General features: G+C 38.2%; 1 protein-coding gene across 1 annotated transcript in view; it reads right to left on the reverse strand.

The window, feature by feature from the left end:
- Nucleotides 1-1679: 1679 nt before the first annotated feature.
- The window catches only part of YWHAG (tyrosine 3-monooxygenase/tryptophan 5-monooxygenase activation protein gamma), a 30178-nt gene continuing 14875 nt past the window's right edge, over nucleotides 1680-16982 (reverse strand). The window contains exon 2 of the mRNA XM_081336869.1: nucleotides 1680-6326. Coding sequence (XP_081192995.1) covers nucleotides 5670-6326 — 657 coding nt within the window. The 3' untranslated portion in view covers nucleotides 1680-5669. The remainder of the gene's footprint in view (nucleotides 6327-16982) is intronic.

Raw genomic sequence — 16982 nt, forward strand, 5'->3', positions numbered from 1 at the left:
CTTAAAGCCTCCATCCAAAAACCAGGCTTAAGAATTAAAATGGGATACTTTAAAGTCTTACCTCTTACACTTCCTGAAAACTCCCAAACCTCCTCCAAACGAAAGGCAGAAATACAGAAATATTATGAAGTACCTTCACAATTCTGATGACCTGCCATGCCCAGTCACACAACTTTCTTCCCAGAAGCAGGGCACATAAAATGGGTCACCTCGATTGAGAGGATACTTTTAAAAGGCACCTTATCTGCATTTAAACCATTAGGAAAGAGGGGCAGTTAATAAAGTGACTTTAAACTAGAAACACATTCATCTGGATTGAGTTCCATGCCCATCCATGACCAGATCAGTCTGATGTAAGTTCTTGACTTTTTAACCTACAATAGTTAGATACAAGCCTAGTTTTGATTTAGCAAGTTTGTTTTTTTTTACTCCTGAAAACCAGAACCCAGCCTTTGCTTGCTGGCTTCCTTTTTCCTAGCAAATCCCTGGTGCGATTTAATGCAGCTGTGTCTGATAGGAACCAATTTACATGTTTCAAGACTACTTAACATTAAAGTTGTAACCTACTTTCACTCTTCCCAATTTTAACTTGAAAGCTCTCACATTATTCTGCTATCCTTTAAGTTACTCCCAGATTTCCACCTCTGATCATGATCCATATTTTAGAAGAGATTAACAGAATTATAATTTTGGATAAAATAAAGGGCAAGGGGCACTCTGACACCTCCCCAGTTTTGGAGTGGCAGAGGTGTGTGTGTAATATTGAACGAGATTTTTATTCTTTGAGCTTGGTAAGAGACAGCAATGATGGTTGAAGTGACAAAGTGCTACTGTGACAGCATGAAGAAGACTGGATATTTAGATAACGACACTAACACTATGCTGTGGCTGATGCATTAGCATTTGGAAGTCAAAACTTGTGTGTGTAAGGTACACAGGTTTGTACCAATCTCAACAGAGGGCATACCAAAAATAGCCTTAGGAATCATCCAACACAAGCTAATCTTTGAAGGAAGTTCCTTGGCTTGACTCCTGATGACTACATAGGTGTCTCCATTAATTGCTTAGCAACACATGGTTTTTCATTACCCTCTGCAGTTTATTTCTGGGTTTACTTTTTTCTGTGTCTTCAAAGCAGTCTTGGATCCTGGCAACTACATAGGAAAGTCCTCCATTTCTTTGGCAATGTATTTGTCCTTGATTTCTTTCTAGGACTAAGACAGACTTGCTCAAAGTCATCCAGTTGGCTCCTCTACCATGGCAGAAGTAGAATTCACCATCTCCTAAGCTCTGGTCCCATGCCTTTAAGCACTATAAACTGCTAATTTACTCTTTAATTCTGGGAATTTCCTTGTGCTCTCCCATTCAAGTGCCAACCAGAAACCTGACCCTCTTTAGCCATTTACAAATTAATTAAGGTGACCTAAATGCTACCATCTTCCACGACTCCATGGATTTTACCAGCATATCAGAAGAGTGGATGGAGACCCCTGACATTATGCAAAATTTTAGCTCTTCTTATCTGGTACTTTGGTCTACTATCCATCTCCACTCAGATGGAGCTCTATACTGATGATGCAAGAAAGTATTAATTTCTTTTTCTTGATCAAATCCTAAGGCAATTTCAGAGAAAACAGTACAAGACATTTGTATTCTTCACCACAAACTAAGCCCCAAAAACTGTAAGCTAAAGTCAGTGGGAAAATTTACAAGGTTACAAGGAAAACAGTTTAAGGAGATACTACTCCCCACAATTCAACTCAGAAAATACTTCAGAAAAGCATGGGATTCAGTAAATACCTTAAAAATTTTTTAACCTTTTACAACTTTATATCAAACAGGCCTAAGCTTGTTTATGCATAATAGACAGACCGTAATGGTAGGGTCTGGAAGGCATGGGATTGCTGACCAGTGAATTCAGGTGTGACTCAAGAATATGAAATCTTCAGCTAAAAAGTTGAGTATTCTATGAACTGGGCTAATCTCCTGGTGATCACAATAGAGAAAGAATGCAAGATTTACAACAAGTGACGACAACTATACCAGCTTCTTCAAACTGATGTTCTCAAAACAATTTCCTGGTCACCATTTTTTGTGTTGAATTGTCAGAGTTAAAGACCAATATATTTAAATAACACCAGATTAGGGTGATCATTTAATAGACTTTCTAGGGTCTGTCTTATAAATTTAAGCAGCAATTAACAGTGCATCAAAATGAGGCTCCTATTTGCCAAACTACATTTTTCATTTAACTTTCTGACAAAAGCTGAAATTTCACAAAGCTTCAGAAAAGGGAGAAAGAGGCATCTGATGATGAGTATGGCATGCCTTATACATACCAAATGTGCATCATGTGACATTTTCAACTCTCTCCTGGATGAGCAAACTACCTGCCTTCAAACATACACATATTTGGGATTCTGGAAGTGAATGTACTTTCTGGGAATCCCTGATGGCTTTTTCTGGAATCCTCAGATGATAAATATAGACCTCTTAAATCTGCCCAAGGTCTCCACAGATGAATGTTTTTAAGGCTTACTAAAACATTTTTTGCTTTTAAGTTTCCCCTCCAGTTTTCCTTGACAGAATGTCAGTTGGAAAATGCTGTACAACCCCTTGTCAGAAAACAGACTCGGGTACAAATTATCCCTAAGTAGGATTCAATAACTAATCCCCTCCCAAACCCTTATGGAATATCATTAGCTAAAGAACCATTAGTCACCATCTTCATATAACACTCCTTCTCGCCTTTCCTGAAGTACTTCAGCCAGAATACCAGAACTCCAGGACTGCCAGCATTAGCAAAGCTTGCATCAGAGAACACAATGACAGCCAGGCACATTCCCAGACCCCCTGCTCACAGCTACCAAGAATAAAGCAGAGTCCAACACAAGACCATAGTGGAGTAGCATGGACATCAGATCTGTAAGTTTATTTGCTCAATGTACGACGGCTACATAATGACTCACATTCATGATATTCCATCACTGAGGAAAACTGCTAAGAATGGTCCGTGTGTGAAATAATTCCTTACAGAAACACGGAGTTGGAAAAATAATCACTGATTAGACCTTAAAAAGAGTTCACTGCATAACATGACAGAAAAGCACAAACAAAGGCTCATTCAAAGAACATAGTCATTTTTCTCCTACACTGTAATAGTTATAATTTCACCATGACGAACACCAGACATTAAGATTAAGCTAACACTGGTGTTTTCTTTGCTTTCCTTTTTTTTTAAAAAAAATCATATATAATTGCATGTCACTATAGCAACATCCATAACAGATCAGTTTTGTTACGATCACTATTTGGTAGAGCAAACTTTACCCCCAAAAAAGGAAAAATAAAATAAATTAAAAAATTTTAAAAAATTGTTGAAGACTATTGTCATAGGAATACATAACATCTACAGTATAAGTTAATAAATTTCAAGCTACTTTATAGAAATACAACACCAGCATGCACAATATTGTATCAATAGAATAATGGAGCAGTTATTCATTTCACTGGAGAAACAGTTATCATAGGCAAGTGCATTTCTTTAACAAAAAATTGAAACCATTCAAGCTGCTCGCATCCCCAACCCCCTGCCCCCCAACTCCATATTTAGCCCTCTTGTGCGATCTTTTTTCCCTGCATAAAGTTTTCCTAAAGCAGCCAGAGCTAGAAGCTGGAAAAGAAATCAAGAAAGGTTTTGTAATTCCAGTAAATCACTTCCAAATCAAAGCCAGGGATACGCACTGCTCACACATGACTGCAAATTAAAGAGAAGCCTTAAAATGTCCTTCCAGTTCACAGTATTTCTTAGAGGTTTCACTCAGTCACTCAAGTTCCAAGCCTCTCCTCCTTAGTAGAGCCAGCAGGATGCACAAAACAGGCTACTGGTGTGGCACTTTACTGAAGTGGCCCTGAATGTATATTACCACACTGCAACAAAGTACAATTTATGTTTGTTTTTTAAGAAATGTATCTGCACTGGATACATTAATGCTGATTTGCCAGCGTTTTGCAATATCAACCCATCTTAAACTTTTAATTTCTTTGGAATTGCAGACCATCAAGAAAGCTCACCCTACTGTCCAGGTGCATTGTAACAAACTAATAGAAAAGTCTAGGTCATCATGAGAAACAAGATATGCCTTTTCCACAGAGGGAAATAAATCTATTTGTACAATGGAAATCATTAAAGCCCTGTTTTCTTCTAAGGTGCTTTTGGCTAACAAAAGCTGTATTTAAAATAAAAACCCTATAATTAATGAAGGGGGGGGGGAAAGCAATGAATTTCCAACCACTATGATTTATTTCCATAAATGAATGACAAAAATTCCTGATCAGCTGTAGTTTTCCCCCAATTCCCAGTATATTAAGTATCGCAAATGAACAGAATTCTCTGTACATGTTTGAAAGAGGCCAAGATTTGTTAAATCTTGTTATTAGTTAAAAAGGATACTGGCATTAGATACTTTCTCTTTGTGGATGTTTCTATCCTGATAGATTCACTTATAATCACAGGCTTGCAATACAGAAAGGCCCTGCCTTCAATACGGGCAACAAAAGAAAGGTCTGAAGCATGGGAAAAAGAGGCAGAGGAGATCTGCTGAGAATCTTTTAATTATACTAGGAGAAACCTAAGATTATGAGCAAACTGACAGCAGGATCCCCGAGGATGGACTATGACACCTTTCCTCTTCCTTTGAAAAAGAAATGGCCTTGGAAAATTCCAGACACCGAATGAGAAAAATACAGGTCTGAATTAAGAATAGTTAAATGGCATTATGTTTTAAGAACTTCCTTTTTTCCAATTTAAATTCTGAATCCTTTGCTGTGAATTCCTGTATTTCATATAACTGCTTGCCAAGCATCTATTAAAATATGGCAAAGAGATCACAAGATGAATGGTTTTCATGTAGTATTCAGACATCTGGAAAACTGACTCCCAGATGCAAGCTACAAAAGAACATTAAACCAGAAAGAAGCAAATTTAAACTCAAAAAGCTTGGTGTAAAATATGGCTGTTGTGTAGAAATACTGTAAACTGTAATTTAAGGTTGATACTGCAGGCTACCTCCAGCATCTAAACTCCAATGCTTGTCATTTTGGAATCTTGGAATCTTTTTAAATTTATGCCATAATAAATGGGAACTCAAATCTTCCAAAGTTGGAGGTGGACAGTAGAGAGACAAGACAAAAACTTCATCTTAACATAGTGTGGCATTTCATTGAGAAGAGAATGACTGGGAAACCTTACTGGAACCACAGAACAGCTTCTCAAACAAACAAACAAAAAGAAATCAAACCAAGGGAAAAAAAGAAGAGGGCCATTCCATTCAAGTTAGTCATCATTAACTTCATGTATGCCTAGCAATTAAGATAACTTAAAGACAGCTCCCCTTGAATTAATAATCAACTGAACAGTCCATATGCCATTGTGAGGCTGCTATTCTACTCCATACCACCACAGCCAGCCTGATTTTCCCCTAGTGGTGTTTTGGCAAAAGTGTCACAGAGGCAATCAAAGACAGGTTGCGGGGAGCCTCCCTGGAAGATCACACCTCCTTTTCCCCTACCCCACCCCTGACCCCCTCCCCCCACTTTTCACTTGTGGGAAAAAAAATAAAGACTGCAGTAGTAGCATCAGCGTGCGGCTGCCAGTCCATCCAAAGGTTCTAGTTGTTGCCTTCACCACCGTCATCATCTTGCTGGTCGCTTGTCCAGAGCGTTAGGTTATCACGGAGCAGCTGCATGATGAGCGTTGAGTCCTTGTAGGAATCCTCGTTGAGGGTGTCCAGCTCAGCAATGGCATCATCAAAAGCCGTCTTGGCCAGGTGGCATGCCTGTTCAGGGGCATTCTGGATCTCATAGTAGAAAACAGAGTAGTTAAGGGCCAGGCCAAGTCGGATGGGGTGAGTTGGCTGCATGTGTTCCTTGCTAATCTCATGAGCTTCATTGTATGCCTTCTCAGAGGATTCCACCACAGTCGCTCTCTTCTCCCCTGTGGCCACCTCAGCAAGATAGCGATAGTAGTCCCCTTTCATCTTCAAGTAGAAGACTTTGCTCTCATATTGGGTCTCGCTGCAGTTCTTGATCAGGTAGTTGTCTAGGAGACTGAGTACATCCTGGCACACAGCTTCCAATTCCTTCTCAATCTTCTCACGATAAGCCCGCACCATCTCAATTTTCTTCTCATTGCCATCAGCAGAGGTCTTCTGCTCAATACTACTAATTACTCGCCAGGAGGAGCGTCGGGCCCCAACTACATTCTTGTAAGCTACGGACAAGAGGTTTCTTTCTTCATTGGACAGTGGCTCATTCAGCTCTGTCACCTGTATGAGACAGAGGATGACAAAATATACTTAATAGCTTTGCTTTTTCACTCGAAACCATGCCACTTTTAAATTGAACTCAGTGAAATTTTCTCACCAATCCACTACAGTAGAAGTCAGAGAAAACCTTTTTTTAAATACATCATAAAACTTTCACCCTATAATGGCATGCAAAAATTAGGCAGTTTGAGAGTTATGAAGGTTAAAAAGTATGGCCCAGACCAAAGAAATTACTAGCGGTAATTAAAATTAATACAGCTAGTACCCAATTTACAACCAGTCTGTTCAAATTCTGCCAGGGGTGGTGGTGGTACTTATGTCCCAAATTCAAAAGTTCCAACTTGCTCGCCAACCATTTGCATCATGCCATTGTCAATTATGTTTTATAAACTTTTTATCAAAAACTGACATTTACCCTCATTTTTCAGCAAAACTCTATCATAGCAAGTGGTGCCAAAGTTAGAATGGTGTATTGCAGGCTAATTCTGCCCACTGCCAGGAGTCCAATTCTCACCAGCTCAAGGCTGACTCAGCCTTCATCCTTCCGAGGTTGGTAAAATGAGGACCCAGATTGTTGGGGGCAATGTGAGTTACAACTGTGATAGGCAGGCTCCATTGTAGTAGTACTTGAGGACTACCTCTACTAGGAACATTATCACTAGAAGTAAATTTTGTTTTAAAAAAAATGGCTAGCAATACAGAAACAGATAATTCCAAAATTATGTTAGGTTATAAAGATCACTGGATGTAAAAAAGAATATATTTTGCTTCTCAAGATATGATGAACACTGGGGTTCTTTAGAAATGAACTAAATCACAGAACTGTGGAACTCAAGCCTGAAAGGCAGCAGTGATCATGAAAAAAGTACACAGAAAGAAAGCCAGGCAGCAAGATTGAAAAAAATATGCTAATAAGAGACACAAATGTGCTATGCAGATAAGACAAATGGAGAAATTTGAAATTCAGAATACTACTGAGGTCCTAGTCCCCTGATTTTCATGTTATTTTTCATGGTCTACAAGACTTGGAAAGTATTCCTAAAAAAGAATCTGATCCCAGAAGTCAAAGTCTTCTTGTATGCTCTAATGACATTTTTATGCTAAATTTAGCATGACCACTATGGTTAATTTTGGCAAGCAAGTAACCAAAGTTACTTGTTTGCAGTCCTAAGCAATGGTGTCACAATTACCACAAAAATGCCTGTAACTTGCCAATACAGGAACATGGCATCTACTAGTGGGAATATCTGTATTTGGCACACTGCCTATAATAAAAAACACACCAAATTAAGAGTACAAGCTATCTGCACAAGTGGAGCTATTATTTTCTAATGCATTAAACAATTTTAGATTGCTCATGGTGGAAGTATTTAATCAGCAACATCAATTAACCTGGCACCAGAGTTTCAAAGTTATATATACTTTCTCTAATCAGGGACAGACTCAGCAAAAGCAGGCATGTGGCAGCCTCCAGCAAAGAGCATCAAGATGGGATCCTTGTGACAGCAAGGCAAATGGGTATCATATTTAAGAATGCCATTCTGCTACCTACGCAGCATTTTTCTATTTTAGGCCATGGAGTATTCTATTTTTTTATTTTGTTTTATAAAATATACTAGAAAGCTTTTTAAAGCTTGGTAGGCTAATTTTAGCTATTAGGCTTTAATCATTCTTTAGAAGAAGACACTGTCTCTTAATAATTTTCCTGAGATTTGGTATCTGCTGAGAAGTAAACCTGGCATCTAAGAAGTTTATAAACCTGGAAAGGGGTTTACACTTTAGATGGACAGCATTGTGCAGTATATCAAGTAAGCCTTCTAATTTATGACAGATTCAGACTCCTGATATTCTGGAAAAATACAAAAGACCAAAGCAGACCAAAAGCAGACCTGAAACGTCTCCTAGCACAGAAGCACTTCTAAGGCAGCTACAATTAGACACCTATAATATTGTATATGATACAAGTGATAAAATTACAAATAGACGTATGTACTTTTGTTTAAAAAAGAAACAACCAGCATCCCCAATTAGTGTTATTTATCTGCAGAATGTTAGAAATTTAGGTAAAACAGGAATGAAACACTATTGGTAAGTTTGTGCAAAGTTCTGTGATGAAAAATGTATGATTTTTATAAACTCTATATTTATAATCTTATAAATCTATATAACCTTAACTTTACTCTAGACCAGTCTTTTCCCAGAAAGCTCCAAATGTTTTGAACTGTATCAGCCTTGGCCAATATGATCGATAGGTACACAAATACCATTTCTTTAAAGTTGTAAATCAATCATTATAGATATCAGTATTCTATTTGTAAAAAGAAACTTGCAAGCAGTGTCACATTAAATTTATCCCAACTACTGCTATTAAGTGCTAGAAATTACTAAACCAACACACAATTTGCACATTTATTGGCAGGCAAAACGGATTTCCAGAATATCTGCTGTTTTAACAATTTAATGATATAGCTGAAGGTACTGGGGGTCTTTTTGCCACCAAAGTATAGAGTTTTCATAATAAAACAACTCAGCTTTGAAGCTGCATTAATTTTCTCAGTGAGGCCAAATGTTACATATCCAGTTTCATAAGCTGGAGTCAAGGAGTAAAATGGGTTGTACAATTCTGTATTTTTCTTTTGAAAATTGTACAGGTTTAACACAAATGAAACTTCACCACTGGAAAGAGGCTAGAACAGAGTTTCATTTATGTAGGTATGTATGTCAATGAAACTAATTTGAAACAAAATTAGCTTTAATACAAAAAGATAAGAATTTTTAGATACACATTGTTTTCTGCTTTTTGTATGTTTTTACATCACTAATATTGTATTTATAATTCATTTTGTATTATATACTCAGGAAGGGTGATACTCAAAGAATAGGGTATATATCCTAGTTGAAGGTAAATATTTGTGGATGGGAAGACATTCAGTACTATACTATTCTGTTTGTTACTGCTCTCTGCAATGGCCATTTTCCCTCACAATTTAGATATATTGCTGTTGCTAGGATATAAAATCATCATAAGCAAAGGCTTCTCTGGGCCTACTATTCTGCTTACAGTCTTGTATAGTAATAGAGGACCAACGATACTCAGGATTTGTTTTTAAACAGCAACAAACTTTAGTTCATCAGTTACTTCAGAAATTGCTTTTCAAAACAACCATCAAAGGCCACTTGATTTCAAAGCATTATCTTCAGCAAGTACCGTATTTTCCGGCGTATAAGACGACTTTTTAACGCATGAAAATCTTCTCAAACGTTGGGGGTCGTCTTATACACCCAGTCGCCTTATACGCCAGAAAATAGTAAATCCTCGGGAGCAGAGACGTTAGTGGAAACGGACAAATCCAGCGCTCGAGAATGGTGAAAGACGGCCTCCTCATAAATAAACCGACCAGCCCAACTGAGGCTCCAGCTTACCGGCGTCCTAGGGCAGCAGACCCCCTTTTTTTTGGGAAGGGAGCGGGAGTCAAGCGCGTGCCGAGCCGCCAGCGCTCAGCGAGCACGAGAGCTCAAGGGAGCATGGGAAGCCAGGCGGAGGCTGACCTGACATGTTCGCGCGGAGCTGAGGTTCACCCGACCCTGGGAGTTCGACTTCAGGGCGTGGTGCCGTGGCCAGACCTACAGCAACACCCGCCCAGGAAGGCGCAGCTCAGGAATTGCGACAGGCAGACCGCAGCGGAAAGCTGACGCTGGGGCTTCAGCAACCCGGGGTCGTCCCTTCGCCCTGAAGTAGAAGGCGGCCTTTTGAAAAATAAATATTATAATATGTGCGGGGTTTTTCCCCTTTATTTCTTTTTCCCCTTTCTGTATACTCCAGCGATAACTTATGCAAGTGAAAGGAGGAAAAACCCCAAGTTTGCATTTTCTTGGAAAACTTTAGAAAAGCACAGCAAAATGCAGGGGAGGGTAAATGGGCTTCTCGATCTCAGTGCCACGCAGGGCTCCTTCTGGTTTCTAGTTACTTGGAAACTCGGGGCTTTCTTTGAGGGAATCTCAAACTTGCAGCGCAGGGCTGAGTCCGTTTCTTTTACCACCACCCCCCGCCCTCCACCGCCCTTTTCATTAACTAACCTACGGAAAGAACCGCCTTCTTTCAGACCTGGTGCCTTCCCAAAGTGTTGGGCCACAATGCTCGTCGCTCCTGGCCGAAACAGCCAGCGTGTGTGGCTGAAGTAGAAGGGGGCGCCAACGCGAGAGGAGACGAGGTTTAGGCGAGGCAGAGCAAAGCTGATCTCGAGGCCAAAAGCTCTTGATAAACCTTCACCTAATTGAGAAGCAGCCCTGACTTCCTACTTACCCGTATTTTCCGGCGTATAAGACTTTAACCCATGAAAATCATCTCAAAAGTTGGGGGTCGTCTTATACGCCCAGTCGTCTTATACGCCGGAAAATACGGTAGATAACTTTGATTACAGATAGTATTAAACTCTAATTTGGAAAGTCTCATTTATTAAGATTTTCTTTGACCAGAATGAACAGGTTTGTATACACATGTACTATGTATACAACTTTTAACTTTTCAACAGTAAAAGGAACAGTTGAGTCGTATTTACCAAGAAAGTTTAGAGTAATTAAGAATGAATCTTTCATTTCATTACATTCAATCCTGGCATCTTAGAGCTATGCTTTGTTTTCAACTGTGTTTTTACCAATGGGCTCCAAATACTTAATTTTGTGATTTTTTTTCAAGAAAAAAAGCCAAGTCTTAAGTGTCCCATTCCTGATCTACTGGTAATAACTTCATGTGTATCAGCTACTAGGTAAAATGCAGAAATTATATTATTGCTTATTCTGCAATTTCACAAATAATTGGTAGACAAGGCAAACATCTCTTGTATTTTGTCTGTGACAGGAAAAAGAGTGGGATATGAATCCAAGGTTGATGCATATTTATATTAAAATTATTATAAAGTCAACATACAGCTGCTGTGTAATGTGTGAACTGCAGCTGATACAAGAATGTGTATTTGAGACACTTCCAATGGGAAACTTAATAGAGGCTTGCTTGCTTCTTAATACAAGTTTTCAATCTGCAGAACTGCTGTTGCAATTAGCATGACTGGGATAGAGAAATAGTTCAAAAATAGGAAAATATTTCATTCCAAAATACAACTTGTATAAATCACTGATATACAAATATACAAATCACTGATAAAAAATAATTTCAATTCCATTCCCTGCTATTTTTAAAAAAAATATTACTAGCAAAATGGCTTAGATTGTTAATTTAATTTTACAACTCTGGTATGGTTATTTCCTGTATCTCATAATTCCAATCTTAGCTTAATGTAAAATTTGTCTTCACAGGTTAACACGTATAATCTGGGTGATACATTTGAAGAGGTTTCCCATTTTCAGAATTAAGTTATTCTCCTTATAGACTAAGTGTTGTACAATTGTTCCTTACATGCCCCTCTCAACAGTTAATGATTCCACATCTACATTTTTTCATGACTCAGCAAGCTGTATTTTATAATTCTGTTGTGAATGAGCCAGTCGATATGTATATGGTTTTGCTTCAAAGACCACTGCTACTGTAATGTTTCAGTCCTTCTCTAATACAGGTGGTAAGTTATGATCCTAATTGAGCCCTGCAAATAAAGTCCAGGTCATGATGGTTGTAACACAAGTCATATGACCTGACCCAATTTTATGACCTGCTTTGTGATAGTCATAACCCAAACACCACAGCTATGAAGCAAACTCATTGTTTGCTATGGAGAGCTTTTTGCCAGAAACAGGATGTAAGCACCATTTTCTGCCAAAAATGCCATAAATCATGGTTATGTGACTACAGGGCACTGCAAATGGCCATAGATGCCGGCCGGATTCCAAGCACTCAAAATGCATTTTTGTTTGGGAATGTTGTAAATTCAAAAATGGGATCTGTCATAACTTCAACCAGTTGCTATGTGATCAGTTGTAAGTCAAGGACTACTTGTAGTTCTGTAAGATGCACACTGAATACAAATAAAGATTATGCAAGGAAGTAATCCTGGAGCTTTGGAAGCATTCCTAGAACAAGTACAGGAACCATAAAGTATATTCAATTTATATTCCATATTGTTTTCAGCTGAAAATGTAACAATAAAGCCTTCTGGACCTCAAGTTTTCAGTATCATATAATACTTTCATAAAGACAGACACAGCCTCAGTTTTATTAGTTAATGAATAATATCATCTAAATTTCAGAACTGTAGGCAACTGTGTACCATTCTAGTGTGTTAAGCTGCAATAGAATCGAAGGGAAATATTCCACAGCTAGTGAGCTTTCATGAAGCAGGCAAGCATTAAAAAATCCTTGTTAACAAAATGATGCACTTGATGATGAACTTAAATTCCCCTCTTTGATCAGAACATATCTTATACTTGCCCAAAGCACACCATTTAGTGTTAGGAGCTTTACCTGATAGAAAGATTCAGTTTTCCTACAAAAACTGAGTTTCTTATCATCTTTACTGATAAGAGCATATTCACTCTTGACAAAAAAGGGAAACTTTAAAGAGAAGACATCACTTTTAAGGATCAGTAATTTCACTACAGATGATGTTGGCAAGCTTTCTTCCTTGAATGACAATAGTCTGATAACTGTGACCTTATCAAGCAACAATCCCCAAATAAATTATGTTCATACTATCCTATCATAGCAAAATTAGCCTTCCCAAACCTCTTGACCCCTGAATGTGTTCAATCAATTACCACAATTCTGGCTCACAGGAACTTGTACTTCATCCCCACATTTGATGGGCATCTGTATATAATATAAATACTAATAAACAAATTACTTTGAACAAATTCTGTAACAATTGGACTGAAGATCAGCTGATTTGAGATATTTCAATAGCACAGTGACTCCTTCTCAATAATTATCATCTTACAACTGACCACCATCCATCCATCCTTGCATTATTTACTCTGACAACAGGAGATCCAGATTGAAATCTCTCTTCCCTCTTTCAGGTGAAACTTGAAACTTCCTTCCTGCAGGAAAATATCTCCCCTGAACTAAAGTTTCGACCTTAATCACTATCATCATATTCACAAAATTCTAATTCCCACAAAACACAGTCAATTATTTTTTCTATCTGGGTTACTGGCCCCTGAGAAAAAATGGTTCAATTTCAATGTGTTAAAATATACAGGTAGTCCTCTACTTATGACCACAACTGAGCCCAACATTTCTGTTAAGTGAGACAATTGTTAAGTGTGTTTTGCCCCATTTTACAAGCTTTCTTGTTATAGTTGTTAAGTGAATCATTGCAGTTGATAAGTTTAGCAACCTGGTTGTTAAGTGAATCTGGCTTCCCCATTGACTTTGCTTATTAGAAAGTTACAAAAGTTGATCACATGATCTTGGAACACAGCAACAGTTGTATCTGAATCTTGATCACATGATCATGGGAAAGCTGCCATGGTCGTAACTGTGAAAAAGTCACAAGTCACTTTTTTCAGTGCTGTTGTAACTTTGAACGGTCACTAAATGAATTGTTGTAAGTCAAGGATTAACTGTATTACACAAAATATTGAAAGCCAACAAAAGTAATGTAACAAAATAAACAATACATTGCTGAGAATAGGAACATTTTTAAAAATCTGTACAATTTATAAAGGAGAAAGATGAATTATGGGAGCTATCTCTCCAATGGTTTCTGCTCAACCCACTAGATCTTAGAGGAGGGCATGTTCTAGATCAGGGGTGTCAAACTGCCGGCCCACGGGCCCGTTGCATCATATGGAGTGCCCACCCCAGCTCCAGCAATGAAAAAAAAGTCACGATATGTCGCAACACATCATGTGACGCAGCGAGTTTGACACCCGTGTTCTAGATTCTTTGAAACGGAGCCATCTTGCAGGAGCCAGAATATGATATTATTTATTAAATGTATATGCTGCCCATCTCATGGGTCAAGGTAACTCAGTGGTTTATGACATGTTTTCTATCTCTACACCTGCCATATGAAATAGCCTCCTCCCTGAGGTTTAGATGGCATCAATCATGCTAGTCTTCTGGAAGGCCATGAAAACCTGGCTTTTGCCTCAGGCATTGGGACCAGACTATTAGTGGAGCCTGATATACATATTTTGGAGCCTGAGTCATTTGTGAGATGCCTTGGCTCTTATTATGTATTATGACAGTACATACCAATTCTAAAATGTTTATCAAGACCCCATCTAGCAAGACTTCATTATGAAGTTAGTTATCTAAACTTAGGTACTGTTTCACTGCCCTACAAAACCATACTTGGCATTTAATCTCACTAACAATCTCTTCAGATTGTTACATGACTTCATGGAAAGCTTTGAGTGTTCCTGTGTGGTATCATTTTCCAGAAAAATGATAGCAACAATATTTATCAGCTATATGAAAGGTTGAGTAATGTGAAAGACAAAATATTTAAACATAAAGTAAATGATAACAGCTTGGCAAGTATTTTGCTATTAGCTGAAAAATTCATTAGGCCTATTACACTCCTCCAGCCTTTCTTAATCATTAAAGAAAAAGGTATTCGATCTACCAGTATCACAATATGCTGTTTTATCCCCAGATTTCCAGTCATGAGGGCATAATGTACATGAAATTCAATTGTTTGAAGCTTGTGTAAGATACAGAAACTCAGTGCCTCGAACACAGAAATATTTGTAAATTTGAAAGCAGGATTTTTATATGTTTTGGAACACCACTTCAATATGCCACTAAACACCAAGCTCTTCAGTATGAACTCTTCATATATCACTCCCTGAACAGAATTAATAAGTGCTTTTTTAAAAAATATGAATTATTTTCTCCATTTTTCAACAAATTTTACAATTGTTCCTCTATACTCTTTTAATCATTCTTGTTTGCTATTATTATGCAGACTAATTTAATCAAGTGGTATATAATGCTGCACTTTTATTTACGTACACTAAAGAGCTATAGTCAAACATGCAGCCAACTGCCATGCAATATTTAGTTTCTAGTATTTCAAACTGTGTGTAGTTACCCTTTTCTGAATGTTATTTCCATACACCCTTCGCCAATTCTCTCTAATGTATACTAACACTGTTGTTGTTGTTGTTAGCTGCGAAGTCGTGTCCGACCCATCGCGACCCTATGGACAACATTCCTCCAGGCCTTCCTGTCCTCTACCATCTTCTGGAGTCCATTTAAGCTCACGCCTACTGCTTCAGTGACTCCATCCAGCCACCTCATTCTCTGTCGTCCCCTTCTTCTATTGCCCTCGATCTTTCCCAGCATTAGGCTCTTCTCCAGTGAGTCCTTCCTTCTCATTAGGTGGCCAAAGTACTTGAGTTTTAGCTTCAGGATCTGGCCTTCTAAAGAGCAGTCAGGATTGATCTCCTCTAGGACTGACCGGTTTGATCGCCTTGCGGTCCAAGGGACTCGCAGGAGTCTTCTCCAGCACCACAGTTCAAAGGCCTCAATTCTTTGGCGCTCAGCCTTTCTTATGGTCCAACTTTCACTGCCATACATTGCAACTGGGAAGACCATAGCCTTGACTATACGCACTTTTGTTGACAGGGTGATGTCTCTGCTTTTTAGTGTGCTGTCTAGATTTGCCATGGCTTTCCTCCCCAGGAGCAAGCGTCTTTTAATTTCTTGGCTACAGTCCCCATCTGCAGTGATCTTGGAGCCCAGGAAAATAAAATCTGTCACTACCTCCATTTCTTCCCCATCTATTTGCCAGGAATTGAGAGGGCCAGATGCCATGATCTTGGTTTTCTTAATGTTAAGTTTCAACCCAAGTTTTGCACTCTCCTTCTTCACCCGCAACAAGAGGCTCTTTAGTTCTTCTTCACTTTCTGCCATTAGAGTGGTATCATCTGCGTATCTTAGGTTGTTGATATTTCTTCCGGCAATCTTAATTCCAGCTTTTGATTCATCTAGCCCTGCCTAACACTACTAACTACATACTAACACTACTGTTCCTTTTTCATATCTTCACTTGCTTCTATAGTCAGCTGCCTATTCAAGATTCTGCATATTTATTTTCATTCATTTTCTATAGCTGCCCCTGGCTTACAACATATACAGTGAGGGGAAAAATTATTTGATCCCCTGCTGATTTTATACGTTTGCCCACTGACAAAGAAATGATTAGTCTATAATTTTAATGGTAGGTTTATTTTAACAGTGACAGACAGAATAACAACAAACAAAATCCAGAAACATGCATTTCAAAAAAGTTATAAATTGATTTGTATTTTAATGAATGAAATAAGTATTTGATCCCCTATCAATTGGCAAGATTTCTGGCTCCTAGGTGTCTTTTATACAGGTAAAAAGCTGAGATTAGGAGCAGTTTCTTAAAAGACACCTGTCCACAGAAGCAATCAATCAGATTCCAAACTCTTCACCATTTTTTTGAAATGCGTTTTTCTGGATTTTTTTGTTGTTATTCTTTCCATTTCTTACAGTTTCATAAAAATACTAAATTAATGGATATATTTTTAAAAAATGTGCTAATAAAATTCAGTTTTCCCACAAGTAGTAGCTTTCCCCCCCCCCCCTAAAAGCAGAGAACTTAGAAACTTCACTTATGGTTTACTCATCAATAAGTGCTCCATCTTAAAAAAACATATTCTGAACATGGCAAGTCAGAACCATTCACAAGCAGACAATTTTCTAATTTATGAAAAAACATTTCTTAA

The sequence above is a fragment of the Vipera berus genome (genome assembly GCF_964194415.1).
Source record: "Vipera berus genome assembly, chromosome: 1".
Classification (NCBI taxonomy): domain Eukaryota; kingdom Metazoa; phylum Chordata; class Lepidosauria; order Squamata; family Viperidae; genus Vipera; species Vipera berus.